Raw genomic sequence first — 17,423 nt, 5'->3', positions numbered from 1 at the left:
ACGTCACTAACGTTTGCGGTGTTTTTAAAAATAAACGCCGCTAAAGAACAAGACCTTTAGCGGCGCTTCTACCACAAACGCCGTTAAAGATCATGACCTTTAGCGGCGCTTCCACCACAAACGCCGCTAAAGAACAAGACCTTTAGCGGCGCTTCTACCACAAACGCCGCTAAAGAACAAGACCTTTAAATTTTACGTAAATAATTATTAAAATTTTAAGTAATATTTAAAAGTATTTGATACATGTATAAATTTTAGTTTTTTATTTCATTTATATTTTTTTATTTTATCTTTTCTTATATTTTGGTCCTATCCAATTTAAATAATTAATTACCTGTGTGTATATATATATATATCGATCCATATCAAAAATATCAAATGGTTAGGTTTAAATGTTTTTAAATATACAAGTATTAATTAATTGTATCATTTAACAAGTTTCAATTTATAAAACTTAAGGTTTAAGCTTAAACCCAAAATTAGCCAATCAATCTACATGCATAAAGTGATCATCTATCTATTATATAACTCTTAAATAATATAAACTATGTACTCATAATTTCAATATATTAAATTTATTATTATCTATTTTAGAAATATATAAGAACATATTTAATATAAAAATTAATAAAACTAATTAATCTAAAATTAAACTCTAACCTAACTGTTGAAACCTTAAACCCCAAATCCCTAACCTCTAACCCTAAATCCCATAACCCCTAAAGCATAGAACTTAACATCTAAACCTTAAATCACAAACCCTAAATCCATATCCCGGCCTACTCTTTAAACTCTAAACCATATACTATAGTGATAATTAATTCAATATTTTAAAATTAATACTATCTCTTTTACGATTATATAAGAAATTATTTAATATATAAGCTAAAAAAATCAATAATGTATCCAAAAAACTTTAAAATTATTTTAAATAATAGTATTTTAATTTTTCTATTTTTAACAAATAATTTAAATTATTTTAAATCCCTGAGCATTAGCGGCGCTTTCTTACAAACGCCGCTAAATCCCCGAAAGCTCAGAAAACGGCGCCGTTGGGCTTAGTTTTTTTTGCGGCGTGTTCCCAAAAACGCCGCTAAAGCCCTGAGCATTAGCGGCGCTTTCATAAAAATGCCGCTAAATCCCCGAAAGCTCAGAAAACGGCGCCGTTGGGCTTAGTCTTTTTTGCGGCGCTTCCCAAAAAACGTCGCTAAAGCCCTGAGCATTAGTGGCGCTTTCATAAAAACGCCGCTAAATCCCTGAAAGTTCAGAAAACGGCACCGTTGGGCTTAGTTTTTTTTGCGGCACTTCCCCAAAAACGCCTCTAAAGCCCTGAGCATTAGCGGCGCTTTCTTAAAAACGTCGCTAAATCCCCAAAAGCTCAGAAAACGGCGCCGTTGGGCTTAGTTTTTTTGCGGCGCTTTCCCAAGAACGCCGCTAAAGCCTTGAGCATTAGCGGCGCTTTCTTAAAAGCACCTCTAAATCCCCGAAAGCTCAGAAACGGCGCCATTGGGCATAGTTTTTTTGCGGCACTTTTCCAAAAACGCCACGAAAGCCCTGAGCATTAGCGGCGCTTTCTTAAAAACGCCACTAAATCTCTGAAAGCTTACAAAACGGCGTCATTGGGCTTAGTTTTTTTTGCGGCGCTTTCCCAAAAACGCCGCTAAAGCCCTGAGCATTAGCGGCGCTTTCTTAAAAACGCCGCTAAATCCTCGAAAGCTCTGAAAACGACGCCTTTGGGCTTAGTTTTTTGCGGCGCTTTTTGGAAAACGCCGCTAATTCTAAATTTCAACGGTATTTTTTATAAAGCGTCGCTAATGATCGATCTTTAGCGGCGTTTTTTATCCAAACGCCGCTAAAAATACCGCTAAAAGCCTGTTTTTGTGTAGTGTGGGACCTACAAAACATCATTTCCAAATATTCAACCAAAATAAATGTCTAGACGAAATGGGTTTCTAGTGTAAACTTTGGGATTAAAAGCTTTTACACATTAAGGGTAAGTTTAGATGGACGGTGCGTTTACCTGCAGTTAGTGTAAAAACAGCGGTGGCGGCGATACTGTAGCGTAGGACAAAAAGTAAGTTAAACGCACTACATTGCACCCAATCGCCTATCCAAACCCACACTAAGTAAATAACAAGTCATGAAAATATATATTACATCATTATAAAATTTATTTGTATAACTTACCTGATTATAAATTTAAAACTAAAATAATTTTAACCATTCTAAACTTTAGATTTTGTATTTAATTTATCTCGTTAAAATAAAAACAATAACACCCGATTCTCTCCTGTTTTTTCACCCGTCTTTATAAAATGAGTAAGGGATTAAATCATATGTTCTTCACAATCTCAACTTCCTCGTGCCAACGGAGCTAGAATTTTGGATTCTTTTTTCTCTGATAATTGGAATAAAATGACACTATTAAATAAGGATATAAAATGAATATAAAATCTTGCTCCACCCCAGGAGTGAACCAGGAAAAACATTAAAGCATGGTTGGACTTGGATACATAGATTTTCCCTCACCATCCAACAACAGGAGTGTACCTCCTTTAATCCTTGGAGTTCCTCGTAATGGAACAGTAACGATATTAGCCACTTAGAACTTAGCCCACTTAAGAAATGAACCATTAATCTCAACCTCTCTCGTCATTCACTAATCCCTATGGCATAAAGATTGCTAAACCCAGGTCCCACTCATATATAAGCCCAAAATAATCTGTTTAATGGGTTCTTTGGTTGGGCTTTCGCAGGCCATCATTAACAAAACCCAAAACATAAAATTTAGAAGGTATAATGCCAAATTTAGTCCTCAATATTTACATCATTTATCAATTTGGACCTTATTCTTTTTTTAAAGCTTAATTTAACCCTCAACCTAAAAAAAAGGGGTCATATTTGACTATTAACCTTGTTTTTTAACTGAAATATTGATTTAACATTAAAATTTTAAACATGTACTCATTGTAATTTTTTATTTTTTATGAAATATATATTAAATTTCTAAATTATTACTTTTTTGAATTTTTTATAATTTTAAAATTATTTATTGGCGTGGTATATGAGATACATAGTGTCATGTCAGTATGAAGACATGTGGATTGTCACTCCAACATCATTAAAAATTTTAATTTTTAGTTAAAAAAGTGATTTGATTTTTTTTTAAAAGGTTGATGGTCAATTTTAGCTAAAAAAATAATAAGGGCTACGTTGACAAAAAATGTAAACATTGAAGGCTAAATGTTATATTATGTTAAATTTAAAACAAATCATGCGTTTTGGGGCTAATATGTCAAAAAAAGTCCTTAAGCTACTATTTTTGTAGTTAAATAAGGATTAAACTCTGCTATTAGTCCCTGCACTTTACGAAAGTTGTGAATTTAGTCAATGTAATTTAATTTGATTATTTTTAGTCCTTGTACTCTACTAATATTGTGGATTTAGTCATTGAACTTTAATTTGGTCTTTTTTAGTTCTTGTACTTTTTAAAATTTTAAAACTTTAGTCCTCACCAAGCAATAGTTGTTAAATTCATTAAGTTTTGTTATTTCCAAAATTGGATGTGACAAATATGTCATCATATATGTAATGTCATGTCCACTTGTTGTTTCCACAAATTACTCACTAAAAATCCAATTGGTAGATTAATAATTGTCATTTGCGTCAATACTGAAATTTCAAAATTTGAAAAAGTATATGGATTTAGAAGATCCAATTGGAGAATATGGACACGACTAGTAATTGAATTTAACCAAATAAAATTTACTGCTATCGTTTGAGTCGACACTAAAGTTTCAAAATCAACCAATTTAAAGTACGAGGATTAAATTCACAACTTTCAAAAAGTACGAGGACTAATAAAATAATTTAACCTTAAATAAGCCCTTAATCTATTACTTTTACCTATTAAAGTCCTTAAATTTCTAATGGAAGTAAAATTAGTTTAATGACTAAAGGTATAAATCTACCTATTTCTTGATCCAACCTAAACACTTACCATATGTATAGAGAGAAATTGTATTTTCTTTTTGAACCACTAAAATAAAAACCTTAAAAAGGACATCATCAACATGTCTTAATTAATGTTTTGAAACATTTTTTGGATTGGATTCAGACAATGAACCACCTTCTGTTCTTAATTTTCCCTCTCACTATTTTACTCTAATTTAACATTTATTACTTAATGATTTCATTTAAATAAAAAAAAACCAAAGTAATAAATAAAAAAAGTTGAAATGTTTAGATAAATTTTGAGATTTAATTATTATATTTAAAATATCAATTTAATCATTTATACTAAATATTTTTTATTAAAAATTTTTAATTTTAATTTTGACGTGACATAATTAACATAATATATACATGTTAATTAAAATTTTTTGACAAAAATTACTAATAGAAATGATGATTTAAGTAAGATTTTAAATTGAAAAATAAAAAAAGGTTAAAATTTTAACTTTAGATTGTAGGGATTAAATGTGCAAAATTAAACTAGTGTGAATAAAATCAAACCGAGATTTATAAAATATTAAAAATTATTTTGGATTAATTGAAAATGTGTTGTTAGTTTCGGTGTTTGTATAAAATTTTAGATTTATATTAAATATAAATAAAAACCTTTTTTATTTGATAAATAGTAATTTTCAATTTTAGAAAGAAAAAGAAATCCAATAAATAAATAAATAAATTCCAAACACATTTACTGCCAATAAAAAAAGGACATAAAATGATAAAATCTAAAAGGAAACATCGATGAATAACAAATTTACAGAAATAATAGAATGGAATAAATAAATAAGGGAAATGCCACTGTACAGTGTTTCAACGCCAGTCATCAAAGAAAAATCTAAAAAGGCAAAAAAAAAAAAAAAAAAACCTCCTATTGGGAGGTAGAAAGGAAGAAGCACGGTGCCTTTGTCCTTAGAACCAAAAAAAGAAACTCTCTGTTTCTATCTATTTCTTCATCTCTCCATCTTTCTTTCTCGCATTTCTTCTTTATAATCTAAGTTTCGGGTTATTTTGTTAAAATCTACTTTTTGTGGGGGGTTTTGTTGCATTTTTATTTATTTATAATATATGAAAAATTTCAATCCTTTGTTTATTTTAATCAAATTTTGGGTTGTTCTTTTATCATATCTGGATCACCCTGGGTCTCCAGTTTTCTGATTCTTCTGTCTTTAGGTTTTGAATAATAGAATTAATGTAAAAAAAAAAGGAATGGGATTTGAGTTAGCTGATTGGTCTTTGAAAAATAACTAGTTTCAATCTTGACTACAATCCGATTGCTGATGAAATTTGGGGTTTTTCTTGCTTTTATGGTATTTTGAGTGGTTTCTTCTTTAATGGAGCTATTGGGGATGATGGTAAATTTTGGGGTTAGAAAACGTTGATTCTTTCTGGAGGATAGCTATGGATGAAGTTGGTCCTAGTAATCAAGGAGAGCCTCCGAGGACCTCAGAATCGGGCTCCGATGAAGGCTCTGCTATGCGGTGGAGGCCGAGGCAGCTGGTTTTTTGGCCTTACTCAACTAGAAACGAAGCTGATAGAAAGCTGCGTGTTGTTGTCAGGAGGCCTGTAAGTTCTCTTTTTTCTAATTGTCTGCTCATTTTTAGTTCAAAAGTTTGTAAGGTATTTCTTTGGCATGTTGAAACGTGTTGAAAGCTCAGGAGCTTTTCATTTGGGTTTGAGTTTAAATTGTTATTGATTTACTGATGTTCAGCTGGTTTTAGTTGTGGTTTGATTAGTGATTCTGTTTAGCATAAGGAAAGCATATGTAAACTGTAAACATATAAGCAATGTAGAGGTCAGAAGAGACTGTTCCTTATTGTCTCCACTCTCCATGTGCAGGGTAAATGCTTCACTACTTGCAAATACATCATAGAAAGCTGTGAACATGAATGGGAAATGTTTACTTATTTTGGTAACTATAATGTGCCATGTCTGAATGCTTAAGCTGAATAGGTGGTCAAATTGCATCCCAGTAGAAGAATGCAATGTATTGATATTATATTAGCATAGTAAGATTACTGAATTGGTTTTAGATCCCAAGCTCTATCTACTCTGACAAGCCTCGAGATAATACAATTCGGACTGATTTATGATGTCCATTAAAAAGATAAACTAGGGAGCAGAGACTCCTTGAACAATACGAGTCTTGATGAGGGCATGGATGGTTATTTGTTTGTCATTCACCTGTTGGGTTGTTAAATCCTGTCCTGACACTGCCCTTACCAATATGGATATTCTCCTCCTAGCCACTTAATGATCTATTATCAAATACCTCTTTTTTGCCTTGTGCATAATGTTGTCTATTCTTGTCTTATTTTCGACATTCATGTTTCAATGTCTGAATGTGATCGCTGTTTGAGGAAGTATGAGATTACGCACTAAAGAGTTGGCACTGAATTTTGTACTGTAAAAATTTATTGGCATATTGCTGAATATGAAATACGAAATAGATCTTGCTTGGGTTTTCCATATGATTTTGTATATCTTTTACACCCAAGAAGTACAAAAGAAAAGGAAAAGGAGAACCCTTGCAGGATGCATGGACTCATATAAGGCAAATCTTTGTGCTGACATGCAGCTTTAACTGTGCAGTTGGTGGCAAGACTGACAAAGGACATAATTGAAACGTACCAAATATGCAACTCACAATTTAAATATTCAGAAGAATTGAATCCAAAGCGGTTTTTGACTAGCCCATCTGTTGGTGTCCTCAACGATGGCTATGACAATGTGAACTCAGATCTTATTCTAACAGTGAATTTTGTCTTGATCAATTTAGAAACACAGCGAAGGTTTGTTACTACTTTTATGATTTTTCCATGATGTTGAACTATAATTTTTGAAGTATTTCTTTTAATTTCTTTGCGGATTGACCTCACATGTGCATTTTGGATTTTCTTAATGGTGGGAAAAGGATGGTTATTCTTTTTCTTTTGCTAAAACTTCCATTGTATTGCTGAAGGTAGCTACTTGATCCTAGACTATTTTTAAATGTGATATGTCGGATATATAGATCAGTTTTATATGTAGTTTTGTTTCTATTCATGTGGTTAGCTCTTCTAAGCCACTGGAAAACGCCTGCGTAGTTAGTTTCTGTTAGTTTCTGGCTTGTGAACCTTGAATTCGGCATGCTAGAATTAGTTGTACACGAGTGTGCATATGGAATTTTGGGTTTGTGAAGCTCGGGTAATAATTATTTTTGATTATTTTACAAATTCAAACTGCCATTCCTCCCTTAACTTATCTCCTCCTTGAGATGTTCTGTTTTAAAATTTCAATCTATCTGTTGAGCTTGTATCTTTCTACTTAAGTCTAGCACCAGAGAATACTTTTTGTTTCTGTTTCCTTGCAACCTCTGCAAAATGCTTGTGCTTATATTCACGTTTTAGTTACTGAAGTAGAAATTTTTAGAAAGGGACTGGGATAGGGGCTGGGGCTGGTTAAGAATGAGACTACATTGGCTCTACAATTAACAGGTATTAGCTGAAGCCTGATTTTTCTCAGCTCAAGCATCGGTTAGCCAGGCTAGTTATTCCCTTGTGGGAAAAATCATAATATTATTTAGTTACCATATTAAACATGTAAGAAACAAATTTCAACTTCAGGTTAGTGTCTCTTGGTTGTTTGATGTCCTGGGTATTGTTATAGTTTTTCAAGATGCCAGGGGAAAATTTTAACAAAACTGGATGACCTATTTTGGGCTAGACGTATACATGTGAACTTGTTTTTTTTAAGCTCATTTCGGTAGTTTGTGCCGTCAACTGGTCTGCTTTAGTTGTGACTAGCATGGTTTTAGAACAGAACCTGTTTTCAAGTTGTTTTTCTGTGTACTGAATTCTATATTTTGGCTTTCCTGAGTATGAAAATATTTCATGTTATATACATATCCAGAGCGAGCATAGTTGCTCTTAACGTGCATAGTTCAGTACGATATTACTTATGTTACCTGTGTATTGATTTTTTTTTTCTCCTTAATGATGCACCGAACTTGTTAGTTAATGCAATCCAAAAAAATCATCAATTGTGAGAGTAAAAGGATATCCCAACCATTCAAAAAAAAAAAAAAAAAAAAGAAGGGAAAAACCTAAAAAAGAATGAGCAGGTATTATTCATGAAGGATGTAGCTTCACTGCTTCATTCATGGATATGTCAATGTCACTTAAAAAACTATTTTGCAGTTGTCTATTATCATTTAAATTAAGCTTGTTGAAGGAAGCTTTTACTCATGTTTCAATGGTTTTCTGTAGATATATTGTCAAAGATGTTCTTGGTCACGGGACTTTCGGGCAGGTTGCTAAATGCTGGGTCCCTGAAACAAGCAGTTTTGTTGCTGTGAAGATAATTAAAAACCAACCTGCTTACTATCAGCAGGCACTGGTTGAAGTTTCTATTTTGACCACGGTAATTTTCTTACAGCTCTATATATCCTTCTTTTAGAAATACCAGTTGTGAAACATCACCTTGTTTGCTTTTGACAGATAAACAAAAAGTATGATCCAGAAGACAAGCACCACATTGTCCGCATTTATGATTACTTTGTATATCAACGTCATTTGTGCATTTGTTTTGAACTTCTTGACACAAATCTGTGAGTACTTCTATTGTATTATTACAATGACACAAGATTCATCATTTGTGAATTTCTTTTACCTGTTACATAGATGCATTTATTATAGGTTCTTTTGCAGCATGTTATTGATATTCTTTTCCCTGATCTAGGTACGAACTTATCAAGATAAATCATTTCAGGGGTTTGTCATTGAGCATTGTTCAGCTGTTTTCAAAACAGGTAGTTGAAGTTTGCTTATAGCTGAATTTTGTTTGAGCTGAATAATGATTGGACTAGCTGTAGACGTCTGCTTCAATTGTCTTTTGATTTCATCATAACCTTTTTATTTATATAGATTCTACGTGGATTGGCTTTATTAAAAGATGCTGGAATAATTCATTGTGATCTTAAGCCAGAAAATATTCTTTTATGCACGAGGTGAGTTGCTTTTTCAGGGTCATTCTAGATTGGGGACATATAATACATTTTATTTTTTCCACGAAATTTGATATTTCTGCCCTGGAAATAACAGTGTCAAGCCAGCAGAAATTAAAATAATTGACTTTGGATCAGCTTGCATGGAAGATCGGTCTGTTTACTCCTACATTCAGGTTTCCATCCATAGCAATTAGCTACCACTTTCATTCTACTCATTGTTATCACATTCAGGGGGGACTTATAGCTATATTTTCATCCCTTCTCTTTTTTCTGCAGAGCCGGTATTATAGATCTCCTGAAGTTCTTCTTGGATATCAGTATCCTTCTGGCATGAATTATGGCCTTACTCTTTTCCATCTATTGATTTTGCTTACTGCTCTGTCTTTTCGTTGGGTCATTGTTTTTTTCCTTCCTTGTAGCATCTCTTCTCATGTTCAGTGTCATTCTGGATGGATTTTGATGAAATAAACTTCAGCAGGCCTAACCAATCCTCAGGTTTAAAATGAACTGAAAGAGTTATCTTGTATAAAAACTGAGCTCAACCTGTGAACCATCATTATCCAATTATCACTGCAAATTGAACCTCACCTTTATATGGCATGAGTTTGTTGCAATAGATAATAGTTTGAGGTTGATCTCATAACTTATCTCTTCAATATATTGTGTTCTGTTCTCCATGTTGAATAAATTATATTAGTGCTGACCTTTTGATCCCTTTTTATTTGTCTTCTAACATGAGATTCAAGGTATGCATCTGCTGTTTGATATGTTATATAAGTACCACATTAGACTGGAAGTGCATACAATCAAATTTGATTGGTTTAAGCAACCCTATTGAGCTCTTCCTATTCCCTCAAATTTGACTGCTTTGATGCTTAAGCATTGCATACCCAAAACCCAGAGTTTGTTTCACGTTGACTAGATTGTTCAAAGCATTGCTTTTGGCTTGACTGCTTTCATCCTCGCTTTACTCATTCAGTTATATCATTTATTACTGTGCAGCCTTAGATGTACAGGGGAAAACAAAGAGATAAAGATAGGTCTGCATTCATTGTTGTATCTTAGAGCATAGGTATTTAACTCTACTACCTGCATGATAACAATATAACATTTGAAACTCTATCTAAATTGGTGTAATAACTTTTTTGTTTATCTGCAATACAGATATGATCTTTGTGTTTCTATATGAAGAGGATCTTTTTGAGATATTGACATGGAAGATTCAGTTTTCTGTCATACTGCTGTTCTCTGTATTATGCTGCAATCAGTATAGCCTTGTATATTTTACATGTCTTCTTGTCATCTATAGTAATAATATAAAAACATTTATTTGAAATTATGTTCATTGATTGTGATTCGTTATTATCTTTAATGATTAGATAATTCTGATTTTTGTGGCTATGGCCATGATTGGTCTTTTTAGTTTGAACCTTGATCCTTGTTCAGATATACAACAGCCATTGACATGTGGTCCTTTGGATGCATAGTTGCCGAACTGTTTTTGGGGCTGCCTTTATTCCCAGGTGCTTCAGAATTTGATCTTCTGAGGCGAATGATTAGAATACTTGGGTATGCCTCTTGTTTTGGTGGTCATACATCTATCGCATCATTATCTAAGAAGTTCCAGCATTCTATGCAACACTTTCACGAGTTTATAGATTTTCAAAGTTAAATTGCCCTTATGATAAACGAGAATGTACAAGAAAAGAGAAACAAAAAATTTAGTTGGTTTCTCAAAGTAGCATATGTTTTTTGAACGCAGCAAATTGATAGTTAATCTCCTTGACTCTCGCACCCTCTCTTTAGTTTCTATTATTCCATCCAAAAGCATCATAATGACAAGTCCGATCCTCTAAGATCATTCCTCTCCTAAATTAGCATGATAGGTACGAATAGTTATGAGAGAGATATATATGCCTTATATGAGATGATTTAATGTTGTAGTATATGATATTTAACTTTCTGATTGATGTGAATGGTTTAGTTTGGCTTCTTTGTTATGAGTACCTGTGAAGGACGTTCTAGAATTCTTTATCTGTTGAGATTTTGTGTTGCCTTTTTTGCTGAGTCCCTTTTCATGGCCCAAGATTGACCTCCTCTGAACATGACATTAAATCTTCTGGTTCATATTGGAATTTCAGCTTCTTTAATGAATTATAATGCCTTATTTATGTATGTGTGAAAATTGAAATCTGTTAAGACACACATGCATGTGTTGTTGCATAGTTTAGTTTTGACTGGACTAGGATAATATTCCATAAAAAATAGTTTAGTTCACCACAAGAAGTAAATAGAAGTATCCCTAGAATATGCTGTGTGCTAAAGTTACATTAGGAGTTTGATCTAGAACTAAGTCATCTAGCTGAAATAGTTTATGGAAATTTAGAACATGATGATGTGTGTCCCATCTTTAGAATTCTAGAATCCATCCTACTTTATTTTTCTTGTACCATGTTTAATCAGTTGCTATTTCTTAGTCAGTCTGCTATTTTCTTGCTTTAAAATAAGTATATGCTGCGTATGATTTTCTTAGTGTTTTCATACAAATTTTCATTTCAGATTTATTTCCCTTCGACCAAAATTAACCGGGTTTCCATTAGATAATCTATAAACTAAGGCTTCGCTTGGTAGAGTGGAAAGAAAATTGGAAAGAATGAAAATTGACAGGGTAGAAAAATGGAAAGATAGAAAAGATAATTTTTCTTCCATAGGTGTGCTTGGTAGGAAAGATGGAAAAATTGAAAAAAAAAAAAGTAATTTTCTTTTCATTCATTGCTTGGTAGAGTTGAAAAATGAGAGGAAAGAAAATGAAGCTTTTAAAAATTCATAATTTTGAACTAACAGATACCCCTTTCTCATTTTCTCTCCTCTTATCATTCCAATTTTGGAAGGATTGGTTGCATTAGGATGGAAAATGGTCCTATTTTTTTTTTTACTCACTTTTCTTCCCTACCTAGCACGCTCAAAATTTATTTTCCTTCTACTTTTCTACTCCCTCCTTCCATCCTTCCACTTTTCCACTTGACCAAGCACCCTAAAAGAAGATATTTTAGCACTTATCATCCGTTCAGTCAGTTCTATTTTTGCAATTGTTGTGAAGCCTTTTATATATGTGGTTTTAATGTTGTAGATCGCAACCCCCTGATTATGTTCTAAAGGAGGCAAAAAACACAAGTAAGTTCTTTAAGTGCATTGGGAGTACCCACGATATAGAGAATGGTGAAGTCCCCATTGGTAGCAGAAGTGCTTACCAAGCATTAACAGAAGAAGAATATGAAGCTGTAAGTGTTCTTATTATCAGTTTTGAAGACAACCATTTATAGTATTAAAAGAATAGAAATTTCTGTATGACTGGGTCTTGTTTATATTTTATGTTCTTCATCGAATAGTCATTGATGCTTGTTTCTATTCAGAGGGAGTTAAAAAAACCGTTGATGGGGAAAGAGTATTTCAGTCATAAGAACCTTGAAGCAATTGTCACAAATTATCCTTACCGGAAAAACTTGCCTGAAGAGGATATCATTAAAGGTTAGCATCTAACTTCTGCATTGAATGTCCAGCAAGCCATGGTGGGAAAAACATTTTCAGTTTGTGATTACGATCCTTTAATGACTTACCAAAGGCTGTGGCATAATGAATCTGTGACAGAGGGTCAAATACGATTAGCTTTGATTGATTTCTTGAGGGGACTAGTTGAGTTTGATCCAGCCAAACGGTGGTCGCCTTTTCAGGTAGTTGAAATTTCACTTGAGTACTTCTTTATTATGCTATTCCAACTAAATATGAAGCAATAGGAGCTTCAACTTCATCTTGCAGGCTTCAAAACACCCTTTTGTTACTGGAGAACCTTTCACATGTCCATACAGACCTCCCCCTGAGACCCCTCACTTGGTAAGGGACCTATGTGTGTAGCTCTGCAATTGAAGAAGCTTGAACCATATTTCATAAATTAATATTATCTATGTGACTTTTATTTCAATGTTTGGTACCATGCATACAGAGGAATTGCCTAGTCCTCTCCCGATTCCCATATTGATTTGTGTTTATTCATAGTGGAGTGGTCATTTTGTTTTTTTTTCTTAACACTGGTATAATCTTATTTTATATTCTAGGAACTCCTCTCTTATTTATAAAAGTTTAAGGTTGTTGAAATAATTCAACATAGAGTTCTGTACATGTTTGAAGAAATTTCAATTTCCTTTGTGTGTATGCTGAGCATAAAGCTTCTTTTGGCTGGTGTGAAAGATTTGGCATTATTGGCCTTCTCATGGTTGAGCTGCTTTTATAGTAGCAATCTGTTCTTGTTGAATCACAAGCTTCACAAAAAGATATGCTAATCTGTTATTTTCGGGGGGAAAAAATAGAGGAAACTATACTGGCCTAATTGCTGCCTTTTTCTTGGTAGCCTGTTGCTCAAAACATTAAGGTGGATCATCACCCTGGTGGAGGGCATTGGTTTGCTGCTGGTCTTTCCCCCAATGTAAGCTTCATAATGGTCCTGCATTTTTATTTCCAGAGTAGCAGACTTACTACATTATTTTAGTAGCAGTCTTATACTGATGTATTTTCCATTGTGTAGATTCCAAACAGGAACATGGTTGCGTTTCATAACAGCCCACATTTCCCAATGGTGCCATATGTTCATGCAAATAGCTATGGCAGTATAGGAAGTCATGGCAGCTATAATGATAATACTGGGCTCGGAAGTAGTTACGGGAGTTACGGAGAGAGTAGTAATATGTTTGCATATTATTCACCTGTTGGTCCATCTGCAATGAACATGCATCCACAGAGCGGTGCATCAATGCTTGGAAGTAGTCCTGATGCTAGATGGAGATTTATGCATTATTCTCAGGGGCAAGGACTTGGTGTGAGCCCATCAGCTGGAAACTTTGCACCACTTCCCCTTGGCACTAGTCCCTCGCAGTTTACTCCTCCAAGCTCCTATTCAGGTGGCTCTCCTGGACACTATGGTCCTACTTCTCCTGCAAGAAACAGTTGTCAGGGATCACCTTTAAGTAAGATGGCTGCAGCTGGCCAGTTTAATAGAAGAAAAAGTTGGGGATATTCTGGAAGTTCCCAATCTCAAGAGAGTTCATCATCTCCAAACTGGCAAGGACAAGTAACTGATGGCGCCATTTCTAGCCAAGCTGAGGGAAACTCTCAGGCGGATGGTGGTCTCCCCTCTCACTTGCTGTCAAATTCTAACGCAGCCAACTGGAACCAACAGCTAGGAGTTGGTTCTAATGTGCAACTGCAGCATAGCCCAAGAGCAACTCAAGATAAGTCAGAGACCAGCATGCCATTGCTTGATCCTGGAGATTGGGATCCAAATTATAGGTGAGTAGAGAACTTGGAACTGCAGTCTCATCTTAGTCAAATATTGAGATATACTTTGTCCTAGCCGTGTTATATGTTCTATTCATTTCTGTTCTGTTAATCTATAAAAATTGTCTGTTGGACATGCAAACAACCATAAAAATAATGGTCTTTACCCTTCTTTACCCTCTCAAGGGTTAGTTGGGTGCCAACGTGCTGCCCTGCAGCCTGCAGCGGCCTTTTCAGGCCCCTGCTTCTATGTTGCTCTAATCTTCATTTTTCTTGGAGTACCTATGTCTGACACCTCTGTTCAATGCATTTCTAAATGTGTTTGGGGGTATTGCTCCAGGGACCCTCCAGATACATAAAGTCTTGAAATTAAGATTGAACATGCATGGAAATCTTGAAAATAAGATTGAACATATTTGGGTTGGTCACACACACGTCCAACACTCATATCCAAGTTCGAGTAACATAGCTCTCCTGCACGGTGCCTAAACATTCTTTAGCATACTGATGTTTGTCATGTATTTTAGTAGCCTTGTTTTTACCTTTTTTTGTTCACTATTGCACACCAATATTTCTTTATTACTGATTTTATGCATATATTTTGCATAGATTGCTTGCTGTTAGAAATAATAAGATATGGGATAGAGAAAATGGCAGCATCTTGATACACAAAATATTATCCTCTATGTTTATAATTTGTTCAAGTATGAGCTTTAGATGGTAATAAATTACTCTCTAAACAGTCTGCTTTCAGTGAGATTCCATCATGCCTATGTAAACGGTTCTTGCAAATAGTCTCACCAACTTATAATAACAAGTCATAATTTTGGAAGCTTCTTTGTTCATGCTCAAACTAAACTGATCAAGGACTTGAATTTCACAAAATAATGGGTTATTGGCTCAATACTGGTTGGTTAGCCTAGAACATATCCGTAGGTGTTTTATCTGATTAATATGCTAGGTTGGTTGTTGTCCAAAAAAATATTCCATGCTGCATCAGGAACTCACGGTACTCCTAAAACCAGTCACAGTTGCAATATTTTGCGTCTTGCTGCTTCTGTAACAGAGTTGCCTCATTAGAAAGTGCATATACTTAAGTTCTTATAACTTCAAGAAAACTAAGGTGTTTATATGCTCAACTGTACTATCTTATCTCATTCTTCATTTAGATCATTTATCACCCCCACCTCCAAAAATAAATAAATGATCTTTCACTTACAAATGCCTCTCTTCTCTGTAGGTGGGCATGCCATTTGCAAGTAGATGGAATTTTCTCTCTTTTCTAGAGCTTTTAAGTACTCTAAATTCTTGTAATATATTTAAGAAACCTTTTTTTCCCCAATGTCAAACTAATTATCGAAAATTAAGGAATATTTTGTTTGCTTCTAATAGGGATGGTAAGTTATTTGTTTCGTAGACTTTTTGGTGTGATATTTGTTATACGATCTTTTAACTTCTTATGTTGTCTGCCATTGTTGTCACCTTAGTGATGAACTTCTTCTACAAGAGGATGGATCAGAAGAGGGCTGTCTATCAGCTGACTTTAACAGAGGAATGCATATTGGTTCGGCTGATTCATCTGTTGGAGTTGGAAGATTCAACCGTCCCTCAACCACAAGCTCAAATTTATCAATTCAAAGGTAATTGCATAACCTTCTTAGTGAATGGCTTTACAGGTCCCTTCCCCCTGGTCAATTTGATTGCAAGATATACATGTTCAAATAATTCTTATAGTATTTTTTATTTTCCTTTCAATATAATTTTGGTTTAGGGTTTTTGCTTATATGCATGCTTTTTTATTTTCCCTACTGAAAGCTATAGTTGGCTTTTGGTTTTTGCTTATATGCATGCTTTATATTTTCTCTATTGAAAGTTATAGTTGGTATTTATGTTCCACATGATTGATGCAGCCCAAGATGAGTTGTGCATTATAGAGATGGATATGCAGTATATAATGTCAAATATCTGCTTTTGTCTTTCTTTGAAGTGTTCAACACTATTCTTGATTTATTTCTATGTTTGAGTACAGACAAAATGGACCTGTAGGATTTTCACATGTAGAAGTGGGCAGCCCTCCTTCAGCTAATGATATGCATGCTGGATATCCTCGTTTTCTGTCTAAGCACTCTCACTTCATGCCACATACAACACAAAATTATCCTAGCCGTTTGGGGCAGCAAACTGCTCAGCGGTTCAATCCTGGTAGATCCACTGGTGCTCGGGGAGGCGAATGGAATCACATGAAAGTGCAGCTCCCTCCTAGCTTTAATTCTGGGGGCCCACGTTCTCCTGGAAATAGTACATTCAGTAATGGCATGCCGTGGGGTATGTCCTAACTTTAACACCATCAAACTACTCTTAGTTACCTCGTACTTTGCAAAGTAATTTCATAGAACAATGTCTATCAAAATGATGTAACTATTGTTGGATAATTTAGGGAATAGAATGAACTGATTCTGTTTTACTCAATCCTGGCATTGTTAATGTAGGGCGTAGGGCCAACCATCCCGTCTCAAATATTCCATCAGGTTCTCGTGGAAGAAAGGACTATGGAAGGATTGCCTAATGTCTGAATCAACTCGGCGTGGGATTATGTATTGGGTGTTTGACAAGAAATATGTACTCAAACAGTTCTCACTTAATTAGTGAGGTCATTATAAGCAAATGCTCATCTAGACCATGCTCATTTATCGTGCTTTGCATAAATATAATTTATAGTGGTGGTTTTGCTCGTCTTTCAATGAATTTGCACGCAATTCCCATTCTTTCGGTCATGATTCTTTACTGTTCCTGGTAGATTTCTGATTTACTTTCAATTCTAAAGTTGCAACCGAACCCGTTCAAGGAATCTAACTGTGTTACTTAGTTATTCAATGCAGCTGCCTACAAGTACTCAACAAGAAGTTCATGTACGAACCAATGACTATACTTTGGAGCATCTAACTAGTGGTAAACTATTATTGCATGTCTCAGAGATGTTGAAGCTGAAATTCTTTCCTTTTGATGTGTATGCTCTTACTATGTTATTCGGACTAGGGGTGTGAATCTTTGTACCTGGAGTCTTTGGAGTATCATATTCCTCTATCCATGTCCAGAT

The 17,423-nt window shown here is 34.4% G+C and overlaps 1 protein-coding gene and 1 long non-coding RNA gene across 2 annotated transcripts; both read left to right on the top strand.

Annotated features, from left to right (window-relative positions):
* The first annotated feature begins 4,770 nt into the window (after positions 1 to 4,770).
* On the top strand, positions 4,771 to 17,067 carry LOC107937822 (dual specificity protein kinase YAK1 homolog). The gene is made up of 18 exons (XM_041109161.1): positions 4,771 to 5,577; positions 6,604 to 6,803; positions 8,259 to 8,412; positions 8,490 to 8,599; positions 8,731 to 8,800; positions 8,916 to 8,998; positions 9,093 to 9,171; positions 9,275 to 9,315; positions 10,445 to 10,567; positions 12,129 to 12,279; positions 12,412 to 12,526; positions 12,647 to 12,729; positions 12,815 to 12,889; positions 13,404 to 13,478; positions 13,578 to 14,338; positions 15,814 to 15,966; positions 16,356 to 16,651; positions 16,816 to 17,067. Exons 1-18 carry the CDS (start codon positions 5,413 to 5,415, stop codon positions 16,890 to 16,892), a joined length of 2,811 nt encoding a protein of 936 aa, XP_040965095.1. The 5' UTR covers positions 4,771 to 5,412; the 3' UTR covers positions 16,893 to 17,067.
* LOC121225143 (uncharacterized) lies at positions 9,406 to 10,334 on the top strand. Its single transcript, XR_005923038.1, has 2 exons — positions 9,406 to 9,493; positions 10,001 to 10,334. It is a non-coding gene; the product is annotated as an uncharacterized lncRNA (long non-coding RNA).
* Positions 17,068 to 17,423: the final 356 nt, after the last annotated feature.

The sequence above is a fragment of the Gossypium hirsutum genome, chromosome D13, assembly GCF_007990345.1.
Source record: "Gossypium hirsutum isolate 1008001.06 chromosome D13, Gossypium_hirsutum_v2.1, whole genome shotgun sequence".
Taxonomy (NCBI): Eukaryota; Viridiplantae; Streptophyta; class Magnoliopsida; order Malvales; family Malvaceae; genus Gossypium; species Gossypium hirsutum.
This window is presented reverse-complemented; position numbering and strand designations above follow the sequence as displayed.